The 17,703-nt window shown below is 36.2% G+C and overlaps 1 protein-coding gene across 2 annotated transcripts in view; it reads right to left on the bottom strand.

Moving 5' to 3' along the window:
* BAZ1A (bromodomain adjacent to zinc finger domain 1A) overlaps window positions 1-17,703 on the bottom strand; it is an 89,464-nt gene that overhangs the window by 4,667 nt on the left and 67,094 nt on the right. For both annotated transcript variants that reach the window (XM_069486476.1, XM_069486468.1), the window contains 8 exons: window positions 16,551-16,675; window positions 14,466-15,062; window positions 12,082-12,245; window positions 10,874-11,028; window positions 9,593-9,741; window positions 2,200-2,447; window positions 1,892-2,115; window positions 313-782 (listed from right to left, as the gene is read on the bottom strand). In XM_069486476.1, the coding sequence (XP_069342577.1) occupies window positions 313-782; window positions 1,892-2,115; window positions 2,200-2,447; window positions 9,593-9,741; window positions 10,874-11,028; window positions 12,082-12,245; window positions 14,466-15,062; window positions 16,551-16,675 (2,132 nt within the window). The remainder of the gene's footprint in view (window positions 1-312; window positions 783-1,891; window positions 2,116-2,199; window positions 2,448-9,592; window positions 9,742-10,873; window positions 11,029-12,081; window positions 12,246-14,465; window positions 15,063-16,550; window positions 16,676-17,703) is intronic.

The following is a 17,703-nucleotide window of genomic DNA, read 5'->3' on the forward strand; positions in this document are numbered from 1 at the left end:
AAATGTTATGGTATTATACTGAAACTGTTCAAAAATTGTCCAAATATCTCCATTTAAAACAGAGCACCATTTGCAAATTTATTATATTATCCTGCTACACTAGTTGAAAGACCAGTAACATAATTTACCTTTATTCCCCAAATAGGTGCCCCTTTAATCAGTATTATGCTTTAGTTCAGGTTGCTTACTAATAACTTGGTGTATCTTAGTGACAGCCTTTAAAAAAATGATCTAAAGTATCTCAACATTCAGTATTTCCAAATTATTCAATTTTCTTACGTACAGAAGAGTTTAAATTAGACTTCTTCATACCTGTAGATTGTCTTTTCCTGCATCTTCTCTTGGATTCACTATCTTGGAAAGAAAGTTTTGAAGCAACGCTTAGAGATGTTGACTGTTCACTTGACTTTGTGGCAATGACTCTGAAGTTAGGGAAGTTGGGACTATTTTCTGGTGTATTATTAGCACTTCTCCTGCTTCTGCGCTTTCTACGAGGACTAAGTAGTTCCACAAATACATCTGTTTGCAGTGGACTGTGACTGTGGCGAGTTGAACGATTGGCAATTCTTAAAGATTTAGTTTCTGTAGGAGGAGCAGAATTTATCTTTCTTAGGCTTCTACCAATAGTTTTAGAAGAAACAGTTGCCTTGGGTGTACTCTGCTGACTCCTTGAAGGGTATCTTCCAGAATCTTGTCGTTGGCCACGACTTGAGAAAGAAGAGCTAAGTCTCCCTCTTGCTTTAATTGGCAATCTAACTTGTGGTCTTCCTCGTTTTGATGTGCTATAAATATTGTTAGAAAACATGATTATTGTACAGAGCAATGATGAACATATGATTAGCTCTATTCTCCTTGTTCTATTCAGCCAATGAGTTGTAAATAAATTTTCTGTATAACCGAGACTTAGCCTAGACTCAATTCCTTAACCTTAAAAGCCAACAAGTTTTTATGGAAATCTAAAATGTGCCTTCATGTATTTCCCTGAAATGCAAGAGAATATTTAATATTTTCTTGGTAACTCCAGGAAATGATCATGAAAATCAAGTCCTAAATTATGATAAACTATAAAAATCCTCAGGAGAACCAATAAATAGACCTAGTGAATCATGTTGAAAAACCGAAAAGAGTGATAAACTAATATTAAAATGCAATTCTTTTGTCTCCTTTTGCTACAAGAGACCATCACTTTTCATTATCGTTGATATTGAGCTAACCTACAGTTTCAGCCAAGGGCCACCACTGAAGTAGGCCTTGAACCTGTGGCTCCTGAATACCAAGCTAAGAACCTCTTTGCCATCTTCTGATTCTTACTGTGAATTATAAAACTAGATTTAATCTTTTAATTGTATTTAATTAAAAGGATGAAACGACCCCATTAACTCTTGTTTTATCCATCCCCCCACATATCCGGACTTCTAGTTCACCTAGAGTATTTGCAAGAATTTTCCAAATCTACCTTCCAGACATAAATGTCCCTTCATTTCAGCCCTGAAACACAGAGTCAAATAAGGGGAGATTTCTCCAGTGCTGCCACAGCAGGAATATCCAGGCTCCAAACCCATTCATTAGGCTTGGGTGACATAGCTTGCTAAGAATATGCAGAATACTTGGTTATACGATGGTACAGAAGTTGTTTCTGGGTGCAACTGTGGCAGGAGGAGTATAAAAAAAAAAATACAGTGTATTCCTGGCATAGATCACTCTCTCTCTGTAGACTGCCCAAATCACCAATACTCCTTGGGAATATTTTTCAAAAATGTTTATAATATATAAAAAGGGTGGCTTCAGGCCACTATATATTATAAAGTTATAGATCACAACTATTTGTATTTGAACAGTCAAAAGATTGTCTAATTAAGAAGTATTTATTTCATTGCATGTTAGGGCTTACCTGACTTCCTCCTCTTCTTGAGAGTCACCTTCATCTTGTTCTACCTCATACTCTTCCTCCTCACTTTGACCTTCTTCATCGTCATCAACTTCACCATCCTCATCTTCCATACTGCCTTCCATTTCTTCATCACTTTCCAAGGAAGGTCTCTGTCTAGAGGAGAGTCTTCTAGAACGTTGCTTTGGTCGACATTCTGGACAAAACCAATCTCCTTCAGGAACAGTCTTAACAAAACACATAAATGATCATTAATCATCTCTCACTCAAAATCTCACTGTCTCAATTCTGAAAATTAGAAGAAAAAATACCTTGAGCTTTGGTCGAACACAGTAGGTATGATGACCTCGATCACAGCCATCACAAAGAACCATGTTTTCGGCATCACCCTTCTTTCTGCATATCTTGCAACGAGCATTCAGTATAGATTTAGACCATATCACGCTACGATCCAAGGTGGATAGGTGAAGAAAAACTTGGGACAGACTAGCAGAGGAAAGGAGAGACTCTCTCCAACGGTCCAGGACTGTTTTATAAGAACGCCCACTGTCACTGGAATCTTAAATGAAAAGGGAAAGAGACTAAAGTTTTTAGGCAAAACTAGACATAACTGTTTTCTCAGCAGTTTAAACAGGTTAGATTTTACATTTTTTCTCTTCTGATATTTAACCAAAAGACCATGTTGACATTAAAAACAAAAATCTCATGTCTTATCAGGCCATGATTGCTAACAACAACAAAATCTCATGTAAAATATTTGCTAAACCACATATTGTTTATCATGAGGAATTACTTAAATCCATAAATCAAATGCTAATGGATTTCAATAGTTAAAAGAGAAAAATAACTTAGGCAATGTGTTCTTAATCCGGTCTTTGTATCAAATCTTAATCTAATTTAGAAAACTGGTTAAATGTGATTACAGGTTACTATTCATTTGAATCAAGGATGTTACTTCCTCACTTTCATGTAAAAGATGGACTGCTCTCTAACTTAAGTATCAAACATATATGAAGTTTCTTTTGGTGTTGATGATAATGTTCTCAAACTAGAGGGTGGTGATGGCTGCACTAACTTTGAATATAATAAAAACCCCTGTATTTGACACTTTAAAAAGGTGAATTTTATGACATGTGAATTTTATCTCAATAAAGCTATTATTAAATTTATAAATTGTGTACAAATACCAACTACATTGTCTTCTGTCTCTAAGAAAATATTATTTTAAAACTGAAGTAAATAAAAACAATGTAATACTCCCCAAAAAGAATTTTTAGCACCAATATTTATATAGAAACATTTGAAACCTTCTGTCATTAACATCACTGTTTCTTTGTCTTCTGGCCTAAAAAAATTAAGAGTTATTTGACTACATGCTATCAATCTATAGTCAGTCCATCATTTTACACTGGTGTGTGATTTCCATTTCACACTTTAAGATCGTTACCATCTCAATTTTTCTAAAATAGTGTGGCTAATTCTGCAAGGTATATTTAAAGACTCCATACATAATCTGGTCATATAAGAGGAAATGTCATGTTTCCTACTATAATCCTCAAATAAAACCTCTTGGGCAGTAGCATAATGGTTAAGAGAATGCAGGCTTTGGAGTCAGTCTGCTGTGAGGTGAGTACTGGTTCCCCTATGAGCTTGGTCAAGTTACTCAACTCTTTTGTGTCTCAAGTTCCTCAGTAGCAAGAAGTGGATAGTATCTACCTTTAAAGGCAGTTGGGACCATTAAATGAAATCATACACACAAGGCATATAAAGTACCTGTCATAGAGTAAATGATAATATTACTATCATTATTCCTGCATTATGCAGTAATAGTTCCCCCTATGTGCAGCACTTTAGAGATAAGAAACAAGTCTATTCTATGGTCCCTATCTTCAAGGAATGCTTAGTACAGCTGGGAAAGTGAAGATATACATAATGAGTTAAAACCATAAAGCAAGAGTTCTGCCAAACCCCAGTGGACCTTAAGCTCCTGTTTGACTGCTGGGCATGGTAAGAGACAGGACATGAAATCTTGGGGCCACCTAAGGTAGTAAGTCCCTCTCTAGAAAGCTAGGACCTCAAAAGGCTACTCCTTCAAGCGTCAGAGTGGAAAAGGGTACACAAAAAGAAAGGGAGAGCAGGAAATCTACACACTTGGACCTTGGTGTTGGGTAGAAAGGGGAAATAAATTTACCCCAAGAATCTGTAACTATAAGCAAAGCCTGAACAAGTTTAAAACCTGAAAATAACACAGGCTAAGATTTTAAAGTGGTCTAGGATTGGTAGTGACCTCATGTGAATGGCAGGAACAAATATTAATACAAATCTTTGCAAATTCTCTCTGAAGACATTTGCAGAGATCAAATCTGAGCAATGAGAGTTAAGCAAAAACCCACATGGCACAAGTAGGAATGAAACACTGTGAGTGATGGCCAGCAGAATCAAATTCATAAAGACTTCAGATATTAGAAGTAGACACGGAATATAAAATAATTATGCTTAATATGTTTTAGGAAATAAGAGTTAAAAATATGAATAAATAACCAGGCAGTGTGAAAAAGAATCAAATAAAACTTATAATAATTATTGAGCTTAATAACTCAATGGGAGAGGGGAAAACTCAATGGATGGGTCAACTGGCTCTTCAAAGCTGAAGAGAAATATTAGCGAAGGGGGAAATAAATACAGAGACATTATTCAGAATGTAGACCAGATAGTATTTTTTCCATCTTTATCTTTCTATGCCTTTTTTTAGATGTATCGTTTATAGATAGTATAAACTGGCTGATTTTTCTATTTTTAATACAGTCTGTCTCTAAATTTTAATTGGAGAGTACAGTCCATTTAAATGCATTTGATTTATCTCTACCCTCTCATTGTTAGCTTTTTACTTATCTTGGTTTTTCTAATATAAGCCTTCACGAAAAGTTCTGGCCTGAGCAGGACCTCCAAGGAAGGAGGCAGCAAGAAATGCTAGTTCAAAGATCATGAAGAAATCTTCCTGGATAAACCAGACAGCATTCTCATTGGCAAAGGCAAGAATTAAGGTTTCAGAGGTCATTGTAAAGGAGTGGGGGAAAAGACAAATTATGAAGAACTTTCAGACTCTTGGAAGTCACTTTGAATGGTTTTTAAATCAAAAGTTGGTGAAACACTACGGGATTTGATCAAAGAGGTGTTTTAAGAAAATTCAACCAGTAGTAGTAGCTCAAGGCCCAATTCTTATTCTAGTCCATAATGGATGTGCACATTTTTCTATTTTCATATAGTATTTATATAAGTAAAAAACAGTATACACAATTGATTCCATTTTTCTGTTGTTTCCTTATCTTAAACTTTGCCTTTTCTCCAGATTGTACTTCTGTCAAGGGCAGAAAATGTCTTGTTTCTCTTTTATTTTCCATTATGCTAACACAGATAAATTCCTCAAGAAATTACTAATTAAAAGGATCTTACTAACATAAAATATTGGTAGAGTCACATGATCAAATATTACACTGGGAAATTTCATACTGTTCAATAGCCACTATACAGTAATCCATGTGACCGTAACATATAGGCTTCTCTAAGGGACAAAACACAAACTCTTAGGGCTCTCTATGCTAGTAAAAGGAAAAAAAATGCTGTGAATGAATACTTCATGCGAAATAAGTAAACATAAGTTCCACAGCTGTTCATTCTTTTCACCAGTAGCTGAGGATATTAAGATTCACCCATGTCAACTTTGTATATGCCAATTTAGAAGAGTTAGATTAGCTGAGGTTTGAAATGTAGAGAGGAAAACAGTAGGAAGATATTTTATAAGCTTGCTTCCAAGCCCATTCCCTTCCAAAAAATTAAATCCAAGGGTTCCCTTCAAAAGCTAAATATGCAAATCAGTATTCTGTAATATAGAAAGTAAAATCATAATTCTTTAAAAAGGCAAAACACAAATTTCTTTAAAAAGTTAAAAATTTACCATCTCTCATACTAGATTGATCTTCCTCTCTCTTTTTCTTGTCCTTTTTTTTTCTATCTCCCTTTTGATCTTTATTAATTTCTGTGTTACCTAATTTCAAATTGATATAAAGTTAGTTGAAGTTTTTTTTCATAGCTTAAGGGTTTTACCATAAGTATGACTTTATAAATGATGAAATTATCAACCTAAACAAACACTCTTACATCTTACCTAAAGCAATTAATCAAAACACATTTATCTTCCCCAAATGAAAAAAGCTTAGTTTTATCAATGTGATTAATGGCTATAATAAAAGGGATATATTAGGAAAAGTGGAACATAAGTAGAATTTTTCCTTTTTCCTTTATTTTCTTTCCTTCCCTTTCCCTTTCTTTCTCTTTTTCTTTCTGTCTTTTTTAAAGAGACAAGGTCTTGCTCTGCTGCCGAAGCTGGACTGCAGCAGTGCAATCAGAGCTCACTCACTGCAGCTTCACACTCCTGAGCTCAAGTGATCTTCCTGCATCGGCCGCCCGAGTAGCTGGGACTGCAGGTGCATACCACCATGCCCAGCTAATTTTTATTTTTTTGCAGAGAAAGGGTCTTGCTCTGTTGCCCAGGCTAGTCTTGAACTCCTGGGCTCAACTGATCCTCCTGCCTCAGCCTCCCAAGGTACTGGGATTATAGGCATGAGCTACCATATCAAGCTAGAGTTTTTATTTCTTACTTGCTTCCTCAAGAATTTGAAATAATCCCTGAAGCTAAATTGGGGAAATTCGTACTATGATTAATTTGTTATGTTGAAATATCATAAATGGAGAATTTCAATATATATTCTATCACAAACATTAATAGAGTAAAATCTCCTTTTGTCTTCCAGATAAAAGATATTCTTTTTTTTTTTTTTTGTTGAGACAGAGTCTCACTTTGTTGCCCAGGCTAGAGTGAGTGCCGTGGCGTCAGTCTAGCTCACAGCAACCTCAGACTCCTCGGCTTAAGCGATCCTACTGCCTCAGCCTCCCGAGTAGCTGGGACTACAGGCATGCACCACTATGCCCGGCTAATTTTTTCTATATAGATTTTTAGTTGTCCATATAATGTCTTTCTATTTTTAGTAGAGACGGGGTCTCGCTCAGGCTGGTCTCGAACTCCTGACCTTGAGCAATCCACCCGCCTCGGCCTCCCAGAGTGCTAGGATTACAGGCGTGAGCCACCGCGCCCGGCCAAAAGATATTCTTGATTACTTTGCTTCAAATATTTAGACTATCTCCTGCTGTCCCACCATTCAAAATAGACCTTTATAAAACTTTAAAATAAAGTGCTACAGACATCAGTTATTTCTATTAACTTTTTAAAGGAGCAGCAATGGTAGATGGTAATATCTATGTTACAAATGATCAATATTTGACTTTAATCAACATTTACCATAAAGTAAAATAAATTGAACTTTTATTATTTTACTTATTTCTTAAGATCGCAAATTAAAGTTGCTTTCTTTTATATCTTTTGCGATGGAATGAATGCTCTAAAACTACTGTATACTGGCTGGGTGCGGTGGCTCACACCTGTAAAATCCTAGCACTCTGGGAGGCCAAGGCAAGGGGATCCCTTGAGCTTAGGAGTTTAAGACCAGCCTGAGCAACAGCGTGACTCCACCTCTACTAAAAATAGAAAAATTAGTCAGGTGTTGTAGTGCACACCTGTAGTGCCAGCTACTGGGGAGGCTGAGGCAGGAGGATCCCCTGAGCCCAGGAATTTAAGGTTGCAGTGAGCTATTATGACGCCATTGTGCTTTACCCAGGGTGTCAGAGTGAGACTCTATCACCAAAAAAAAAAAAAAAAAAAAAGAAATTGAACTTCACCCAACCTTTAAAAAAATAAATAAAACTACGGTATACAAACCAGCATAATGAATGCTGTGGCTCTCATATAACCTACTATATAAAAGTGGCTTCCCAGTGTCAAAGTTTTTCTTTGTCTAAATATTTAATGAAATGTACAGATGAAAATACAGATACATTAAACAACTAATTTGATCTTTTTCCCTCTTGAACTTATAAACAACAACTTTTACGGACATTTGAGAAGGGGAAGAATCATCAGAATTGTGTTTTGTCCTTAACTCTTGGAATTACAGGATTAATCAGTAGTAGCAAGATCTTTTTTTTTTTTTTTTTTTTTTTTTGAGACAGAGTCTCACTCTGTTGCCCGGGCTAGAGTGAGTGCCGTGGCTTCAGCCTAGCTCACAGCAACCTCAAACTCCTGGGTTTAAGCGATCCTACTGCCTCAGCCTCCCAAGTAGCTGGGACTACAGGCATGTGCCACCATGCCCGGCTAATTTTTTGTATATATATATATTTTAGTTGTCCATATAATTTCTTTCTATTTTTAGTAGAGATGGGGTCTCACTCTTGCTCAGGCTGGTCTCGAACTCCTGACCTCGAGCGATCCACCCGCCTGGGCCTCCCAGAGTGCTAGGATTACAGGCGTGAGCCACCGCGCCCGGCCAAGATCTTATATTTAATTTAGTAAGCTGCATGATTTACAAATAACTAAATTGAGGTCATTGTAAATTCATGTGTGGTTGTAAGAAATAATACAGAGAGATCCTTTGAACACATAATTGGATGCTGACAAAGAAAATACTAAGAAATACTGAAGACTGGGAAATAAGGGTGATATGGCAAATATGAACTCTACTATCTCTGTGAGCTGTGTATATACATATTTTATTTCTTACAACTGCTACTTTCAATGTGACAAGTGAGTTATTAAGCTCATGGTAAAATATCAATTTATAAAAATATGAATAAGCTTAGACAATGAGATATTGGCCACAAACTTTTCAATTTAAAAATTGACATTTTAAAAATATACTTACATTCCAAAATTGCTCTGGCAGCATTGTCTATTTATGAAAACTTTGCTCTTATTAGTCAACAAAGTAATATCAAATAATTTTTTAAGGATTATAGTCTATTCAAGTTGCTCTTTCAATGAGACCAAAAAGATATGCCTTAAAAAAATTATTTCTTTCATGACTCCATTATAGAGATGTAAATCTCAATATGATGAATCATAGATTAATTCAACATCTCAAAAAAAACAGGGAAGTAGGGGTAGTTATGATATAAAAATTGATTTGGAACTTTGAAACACATATTTTTCCAAAGACATAATGATTACGTTCCAAGATTAGTCCCTAAAAACCTATTAATTTCATAAATTGCCAAAAAATGATACAAATTGTATTATTTCTAACCATAAATTATAGAACATTTCCTTATCTGTATTCCTTTCAACACTTGGTATTTCTGATGATTTAGCACTTCTTATACAGTGCTTGGGTTAGTGACCTACATCATTAAACTATGCCCCAAATGGTAGACATTTTAAGTCATTTATTTGGGGTTCCATCTTAAATAATGGAAAAAAATATTTGTGCATTATCTTTGATTATTCAAGGTCTGGTAATTTGGTAGGTTTTGGTAATCTTTCTTTTGATGAAACTCTTCACAAAGAGACTGGAAAAATAGTTTAAAAACATTCATTAAAATGAATAAATATCTAGAATGAATTAGAAAAACAGTATTTAGGCATTATTTTAAAAATAAATTTCACCTAAGTCATTTTAAAATGAAAACACAATCTCAAATTTTTAAAATTAGCTTATCAATTTCATGATGTCAGCCAATAAATTTCTATTAATTAAAGGGCAATTTCAGAATTACTAAAAATGTAACTAATATTTTGAAATAAAAACAGATACTTACCAAGTGGGGCTTTGAGAAAACGCCGCTCAATGCCCTGCTCTATTTGAAAGAGTGCCATTGCTAGATAATGAACCACGTTGCTCACTGATTGTGGTGTACTTGCATTAGTGGAGACAGTACTTGGAGTTTCTGTTTTTATCCCTGAAAGTCTACAAGTAAAACAATGAAGAATTTATGGTACTTAAAAAACACTATTAGGTAAAACTTGAGCCCATTCATTCATTCAAATGCTTATTTACACCTGTGTAAGAAATAGTTTCCTCAATCTCAGGGAGCTGTTGTAAGCTCACAGGGAAGGGAAATTCATTGAGGACTAAGGGCAAGTATTTGAAGGAGAGAAGGTAGAGGAGGGAAGGATTATGGGAAAGGTTTTAGAGAGGTAATATTGTGAAGAGCCTTTAATGCCTAAGTATCTCAGGCAGCTTATCTCTATTTCTCTTTCTTCAAACTTCTCTTTTTCTCTTACTTTACTGGATAGGACAATTATCCCTGTCTCCTAACTAGTTCATTAGCCTTCAGTCTTGCCTCATCTGCAATAAAATCTCCACATTCCGGCTAAAATGATCTCTTAAAAGTGCAAACCCAATCACTTCAAAGCATTTGTACATGGCCTTCCTCCCAGTGTCATATCTTCCCCACCTTCAGGGCTCAGCTTCGCAGCCACTTCCTCTAGCACTTCTTTCACTGTCTCCCATGTCCCACCAAGACAAGCAGCCCTCCTGTGTACTTCATTTGCACTGGGTATTGCCTTCTGTCAGGGCCCTTGCCCTGTTCTACAGCTGCTTGCCTCACATCTCCCCACCATTCCCTTCTAGATGACAAACTGCTTACGGGCATATAACATCCAAAATACCCTTAAAAAAGTAAAAATATCTATCTATAGATACACAGAGATAGATTGTGATTCAAATAATATTTAAGTTCAAATAACATTTAAGTCTACCAAAATTCACTAAGTTTTCCAACAGAAAGGAAGAAGGGATACTACAAAGTTACTTTTTGAAATTAATAAAATCTTAAGTTAAAAACAAAATTTTTAAAAAACTCTTAAAAAATTATCATTATGCTAATTAGTTGTCTTTTGACTGCATTAGTACAAAGTGGAGTAACAGAGATCCTGAGGTTTAGGAAATGATAATTTCAGTAGTTAGAAATATCCTCATGACAAGTGTTTAAAACAAGATAAAAGAAATATTTACTTAAAAAGAAAAAAACCCAATGACTTTATAATTGAAGTGGCAAGGAAAAGTGATGATTACATTAGAAAAATCCTTTTTGTACCTGTCTTTTACTATGATCTTTGTGTGTTCATCAATTTCCATCTCTTCTACATCTTCATTCACCGTTTTAATTATCCCATTTTCTTTGTTTTCCTCACTTAACAGCTCATAACGTCCACTTTCTAAGGCTGATCTCCAGATGTGTCGATCTGTAACCTGTAACAAAATCCAAATTCACTAATCCTGAAAAATGGAGTATGTTGCTTCTAAGAGGTATGTTCAATGTACATATAGAATTAATTCATGGATACTCTAGAACGGATTATGAATCAAAAAGGAATCCAAAGAAAAGGTTACTAAGTGGCCAAAATGGAATTCATATTATCCATAGAAGGAAGTTCTAATACCTTACTTTTTTATATGAAGAAATCATAAACAACTCTAAGATTGGTCAACTTGATACTAGCAAAAAAGTGACAGATGATAGCAAAGGCATGAACAAAAGCACATATATCAAGCATGAATTACTTACAGATTAAAAAAGATAACAAAGAAACCAAGAAACAAACTAAACTCAGCAGAGAAAGCAAGAGCTAGTCAAGGAAGAAGAAACTATCCTTACACATTTCAACATCTGATGAAAACATCATAAAATATATATTTAAAATACTAAAAATTATTAAAAAGGCCAATTATATTCATTAAATTCTGCTTAAGAAAGCAGATAGTTCTATATCATATTTAAGAAAGATTTTTGGCCAGGCACAGTAGCTCGAGCCTGTAATCCTAGCACTCTGGGCGGCCGAGGTGGGAGGAGTGAGACCCCATACATACTAAAAATAGAAAAATAAGCCAGGCGTTGTGGCTTGTGCCTGTAGTCCCAGCTACTCAGGAGGCTGAGGTAGTAGGATTGCTTGAGCCTAGGAGTTTGAGGTTGCTGTGAGCTAGGCTGACACCACGCAGCACTCTAGCCCAGGCAACAGAGTGAGACTCTGTCGCAAAAACAAACAAACAAACAAACAAAAAAAACAAAAAAAGAAAGATTTTTGCATCCACTGAAGTATGGAGTCAATAAAAAAATTTAAAAAAATAAATAAATAAAAGATTCATGCCCATACATAAACATTTTGATGCAAGGAAATAAAACAATGTGTCATTCCCTGGTGTTTATTCAAAACACACTTGTTTTTGTCTGTATCATATAATTAACAAATATGAATAAAATTCTAGACCAGGCAAATTAAACTAAAAACAGGTACAGGTACAAACCTTGATTGCTCCTAATGTTCCTTGGTAGATTCTATCTTCAATATCCAAAAGAAAATCTCTCAGCCTCAGTTCAAGTTGCCTTTCTGCAGACATCTGAGATTGATCATACGCATTGGAAGACCTTCCCCGACTATATATAGATTTGCTATCAGTTTGAGGTTTGTCTGAAACAGTAATCAAATACCTTAATTATGATTTTCTTATTAAAAAATACAATTACCCTATGTGACTATTATCTTAAAATAATGGATAGAAAGTGTAAATCCTCAAGTGTCATAAATAATTACAAATCCTGTATCTTCTTGTGTCCAGAAGGTATAAAGAATTCTTATAACTCATTAAAAAGACAACTCAATTAATAAATGGGTAGAGGAACAGAATAGACATTTCTTTAAGGAAGATATACAACGAATACATGAAAAGACGCTTAACATCATTAGTCATTAGTCAAATTGGAACCCTTATACATTGTTCGTGGGAAAAGTACAGCCACTTTGGGAAACAATTGAGTAGTTCCTTAAACTATTAAGCAAAGTTACCAGTAATTCTACTCCTGGGCATATACTCAAGACAAATGAAAACCTGTCAACACAAAATCTTATATGTGAATGTTTACAGTAGCATTATTCACAATAGCCACACGGTGGAAACAAACCAAATGTCCATCAACTAATGAATAGGTAAATATTGAATAAAACTGTGGTATAGGCTGGGTGCAGTGGCTTGCTCCTGTAATCCCAGCACTTTGGGAGGCTGAGGTAGGAGAATCCCTTGAGGCCAGGAGTTTAAGACCAACCTGGGCAACATAGCAAGATCCTGTCTCTACAAAAAAATATTAAAAAATTAGCTGGGCGTTGTGGCGTGTTTCCGTAATCCCAGCTACTTGGGAGGCTGAGGCAGGAGCATCACTTGAGCCCAGGAGTTGGAGGTTACAGTGAGCTATAATTGTGCCACGGTATGGCTTCTCGGCCTTGTGGCTAAGATCAAGTGATTGTGCCACTGCACTCTAAGCCTGGGTGACAGAGCAAGACCCTGTCTCTAAAACAAATAAACAAACAAACAAATAAACAAAATGTGGTATATATGCACCATGGAATATTATTTGGCCATAAAAAGGAATGAACTATTGATATATGCTACACCCTAGATAAAACTTGAAAATATTTTGCTAAGTGAAAGATGTCAATCATAGAAAACAATATATGATTCCACTCATATAAAATATTTATAAGAGGAAAAATTACAGTGGGAAAGTATATTTGTGGTTTCCTAGGGCCAGGAGGTAGTTGGGTAGGGAAGGTAAAGGAGTGCTAGCTAAAGGGTAGAAAGTTTCTTTCTTTTTTTTTTTTTTTAAGATAGTGTCACACTCTGTTGCCCTGGGTAAAGTGTAGTGGCATCATTGCAGTTCACTGCAACCTCGAACTCCTGGGCTCAAACAATCCTCTTGCCTCAGCCTCCCAAATAGCTGGGACTATAGGCACAAGCCATGACGCCCAGCTAATTTTTCTATTTTTAATCAAGATGGGGTCTCACTCTTACTCAGGCTGGCTTTGAAATCCTGAGCTCAAGAGATCCTCTCGCCTCGGCTTCCCAGAGTGCTAGGATTGCAGGTGTGAGCCACTGAGCCCGGCCCAAAGTTTCTTTCTGAGGTAATGAAAATGTTCTACAATTGGTTGTGGTGATGGTTGCACGTATCAGTGAATATACCAAAAACCACTAAATTGTACACTTTAAATGAGTGAATTGTATGATATTTTAAAGCTGTTTTTTTTTTTTTTTTAAAAAATTAGTGATTTACAGCTTTTAATTCTGAGAAGAACTAAAGTAGTCATGGTAACATGCCCCTAAACTTTCTTTACATAATCTCATTTAGTAATATAAAAACTCCTATCTAAAAATTTCTTACTGCTTCTTCTTATTTGTCATCAATGGACCAGCCATCAAATAGGAAATGCTGCTGCCTGATCTGCCCTTGTAGCCAATTTCCAAAGAAGTGATCATTAATGGGCTTGTCCCTGGACTCTCAGCCAAAACCCTTAGTGAGTAATCTCACTTGTTGTATTATCTCTAAAACTGATGGCAGCCTTGGAGACTTGGGCATTCAAAGTTTACTGACCAAGGAATAAGAAGATAGGAAGAATATGTATTTCTTCACACTGCAGATGTGTTCCTCATAATACAAACAGAGCTCAATGGCATTTAGAGAATCTTATTTCTATAAAGAAATACATTCCCAAACTCTAACTTGCAAATTAAGGGAATGGTCTAAATGAAAGATAAAGTGTTTTAAATATATTTCTAATACCTTAAAAAATGCTTAATCCTGAATGACGAGAGATCATGGGAAGAAAAAAGAAAAGAAAGTGATTTCATTGCAAATTTACCTGAAAAATGAAATTTGTCTTCGGAGAAACGGGCTAGCTGTGCACATATTCTGCTTTTCTCTTGCAACAAAGTTTCTTTTAAGGCACTTTCTCTATATCCTCTAGAATTAAGAGCTTCAATAAGTTGGTCTAGCTGTTCACAAGAACTGTAAAAGCACCACCGATTTGGCTTATGCACTGGTTTTGGCAGTTGCACAGAATGATTACATGGACCTTGGTCAATGCTGGAGGTAGATTCAGACTTCAAAGACTCTCCAGTTTTAGTGGATACCTGAGGATCTTGAGACTGTACATTACTCTGAAATAATGAAGGTCTAGGCAACAGCATGTCTTCAGTGAGACCAGAATAATCCTCTTCAATAAACAATCCAGGAATAGAAGGGAAAATCCAATATCGCCTATACATGCGGTCTCGGCCCAAAGGAAAGATATTGGTACATGCTATGGCACTTTGGATTTTTTCTAAGAGCTCTCTCTCTTTTCGCTGGTATTCTTGTTTTAATGCTTCTTCCTCATCAACAGTAAGAGGCTCTCTTGTTACACAGTTGATCTCTTCTTGCCTTGTAAATTCTTTGAATCCATTTTGTCCCCTTTTCCCTATAGTTAAAATAACATCTTTCATCATCATCGTATTTTAAATTTCTATTAGAAAAATATGATACAAAGCCACCTCAAGTTATTATGTGTTATGGACTAAATTGTGTTCCCCCTGCCAAAATCCCAAATTCACATTTGAAGCCCTAACCCACAACGCGACTATATTTGGAGATAGGGCCTTTAAGGAAGTAATTAAGGTTAACTGAAGTCATAAGGGTGGGTCCCTAATCCAATAGGATTGGTGTCCTTATAAGAACAAGAGACACCAGAACTCTTGTTCTCTGCTGTACACAGAGAAAAAGCCATGGGAGGACACAGCAAGATGGCACTGTCTGCAAGCCAAGAAGAGGCCTTATCAGACACCAACCCTGCTGGCACCTTGATCTTGGACTTCTAGCCTCCAGAGCTGTGAGGCAACAAATTTCTGTTGTGTAAGCCACCCCAGTCTGTGGTATTCCATTATGGCAGCACAAGCAGACTAATGCACTGTTAGTAAGTAAGCATTTAGAAAACAACATAGAAAAAAAAAAGATTTCATCCAAATTATAGGCACAGAATTAACTTAACGATCTCCTTCGATAGTCTTTAAATGAGGAAGGTTAAAAATCCTTAGAAGTAATTTGTATCAAAAGCCTTTTTAAAATGTATTCCCTTTGATCCAGCAATTTCTGAAATTATTTTAAGGCAATATTTTCATTCTCAGCAATATGATACCAATTATGAACATTACTGAGTTTTGTATCTGTAGCACACAGGAGGCATCCAGTGCACATTGAATAAGTACATTATAGGCCGGGCGCGGTGGCTCACGCCTGTAATCCTAGCACTCTGGGAGGCCGAGGTGGGCGGATCGTTTGAGCTCAGGAGTTCGAGACCAGCCTGAGCAAGAGCGAGACCCCATCTCTACTAAAAATAGAAAGAAATTATATGGACAGCTAAAAATATATATAGAAAAAATTAGCCGGGCATGGTGGTGCATGCCTGTAGTCCCAGCTACTTGGGAGGCTGAGACAGGAGGATTGCTTGAGCTCAGGAGTTTGAGGTTGCTGTGAGCTAGGCTGACGCCACGGCACTCACTCTAGCCTGGGCAACAGAGTGAGACTCTGTCTCAAAAAAAAAAAAAAAAAAAAAAAAAAAAAATAAGTACATTATAGAATAAAAATTTCTACTTGGTCTTATATAAAGTAGTAAATGTAGAAACTCAACAAAACTTGAATAACCAAAAGTTGAAGTTATGAGAAACTGACCTATTAAAGAGATAGGATTCTCTCTCTTCCATAAAGTATAAATGGCATGTAAATAATGGCCCAATCATAAATATGCTAATATGAATAACACCATTTTTATAATTCATCACAGCTATAAGGTGGACATTTAAAAATGAATGAAAATAATTTAATGTATATTTCAGAATAGCTGAATTAATAAAGTGCCTTATCAATTAAAACAAACAAATGAGCATGGTCTTAAGAAATTTCAGCGTATTACCCCTTCTGCTTCTTTTATGTGATCCTGAGTCATCTTCATCTTCAGTGACCATATCTTGATCTAGTTCCTTTTGCTCTATTTCTTTGCTTTCAGCACTAGTATCAAAATCTTCCCTTTCCTCCTCCCTTTAGGATAAGAACAAAGATTACATTTACTAATGAATATATAATGCCACTCATGAAATATTTGTGGCCTGCCTATGAAATATCAGGCATTATATGCTTACGGAGTAGTTAATAACATTACACAGTTTATGGTCTTGCAGAGAAAACAGATTAATTACATAAATCACTGTACAAATAAAATGAGTAGTAAGTACTGAATGATTTTTTTTTTTTTTTTTTTTTGAGACAGAGTCTCACTCTGTTGCCCAGGCTAGAGTGCCGTGGCGTCAGCTCAGCTCACAGCAACCTCAAACTCCTGGGCTCAAGCAATCCTCCTGCCTCAGCCTCCCAAGTAGCTGGGAGTACAGGTGCTCACCACCACACCCGACTAATTTTTTCTATTTTTAGTAGAGATGGGATCTCATTCTTGCTCAGGCCAGTTTCGAATTCCCAACCTCAAATGATCCTCTCGCTTTGGCCTTCTAGAGTGCTAGGATTCCAGGCATGAGCCACCGTGCCTGGCCTGAATGATCTTTTTAATATGTCATTGAATTAAATTTGCTAACATTTTGTTGAGGATTTCTGCATCTATTAATAAGAGAAGTTCAAGGTGCTATGAAAGCATTCAGGGAGAGCCAAATCTAGCCTTAGGGATCAAGAAAGACTGGCTTGAAGAAGTGACATTTAAACTGTGAGACCAAGGAGATCAGGGAGGAGCAGGCAACAGGAGAGGAAATCTGCATGTACGGCAGAGGAATAACATATGCAAAGACATGGCACTGAAGAGAAAGGGGAGGAGCTTGTAATTTTGAGAAAAGTGTAAATGACAAAGTAGCAATCCAAGATTGCTACTGGATGAGAAACAAAGGCAGGTTTAGATCATGCTAGGCCTTGTAAGGGCATTATCCAAAAAGCAATGGGAAAAAACCTGAAGAGTTTGGAAAAGAGAAATGATATTAGAAAGTGCTTTGGCCGCTATGCAGAGAGCAAGTAGATGAGGGGAGATCAGTAAAGAAGCCACTGTAATAGTCCCAGGTGGCTGGCTAGGA

This window comes from Eulemur rufifrons, chromosome 2 (assembly GCF_041146395.1).
Source record: "Eulemur rufifrons isolate Redbay chromosome 2, OSU_ERuf_1, whole genome shotgun sequence".
Classification (NCBI taxonomy): Eukaryota; Metazoa; Chordata; class Mammalia; order Primates; family Lemuridae; genus Eulemur; species Eulemur rufifrons.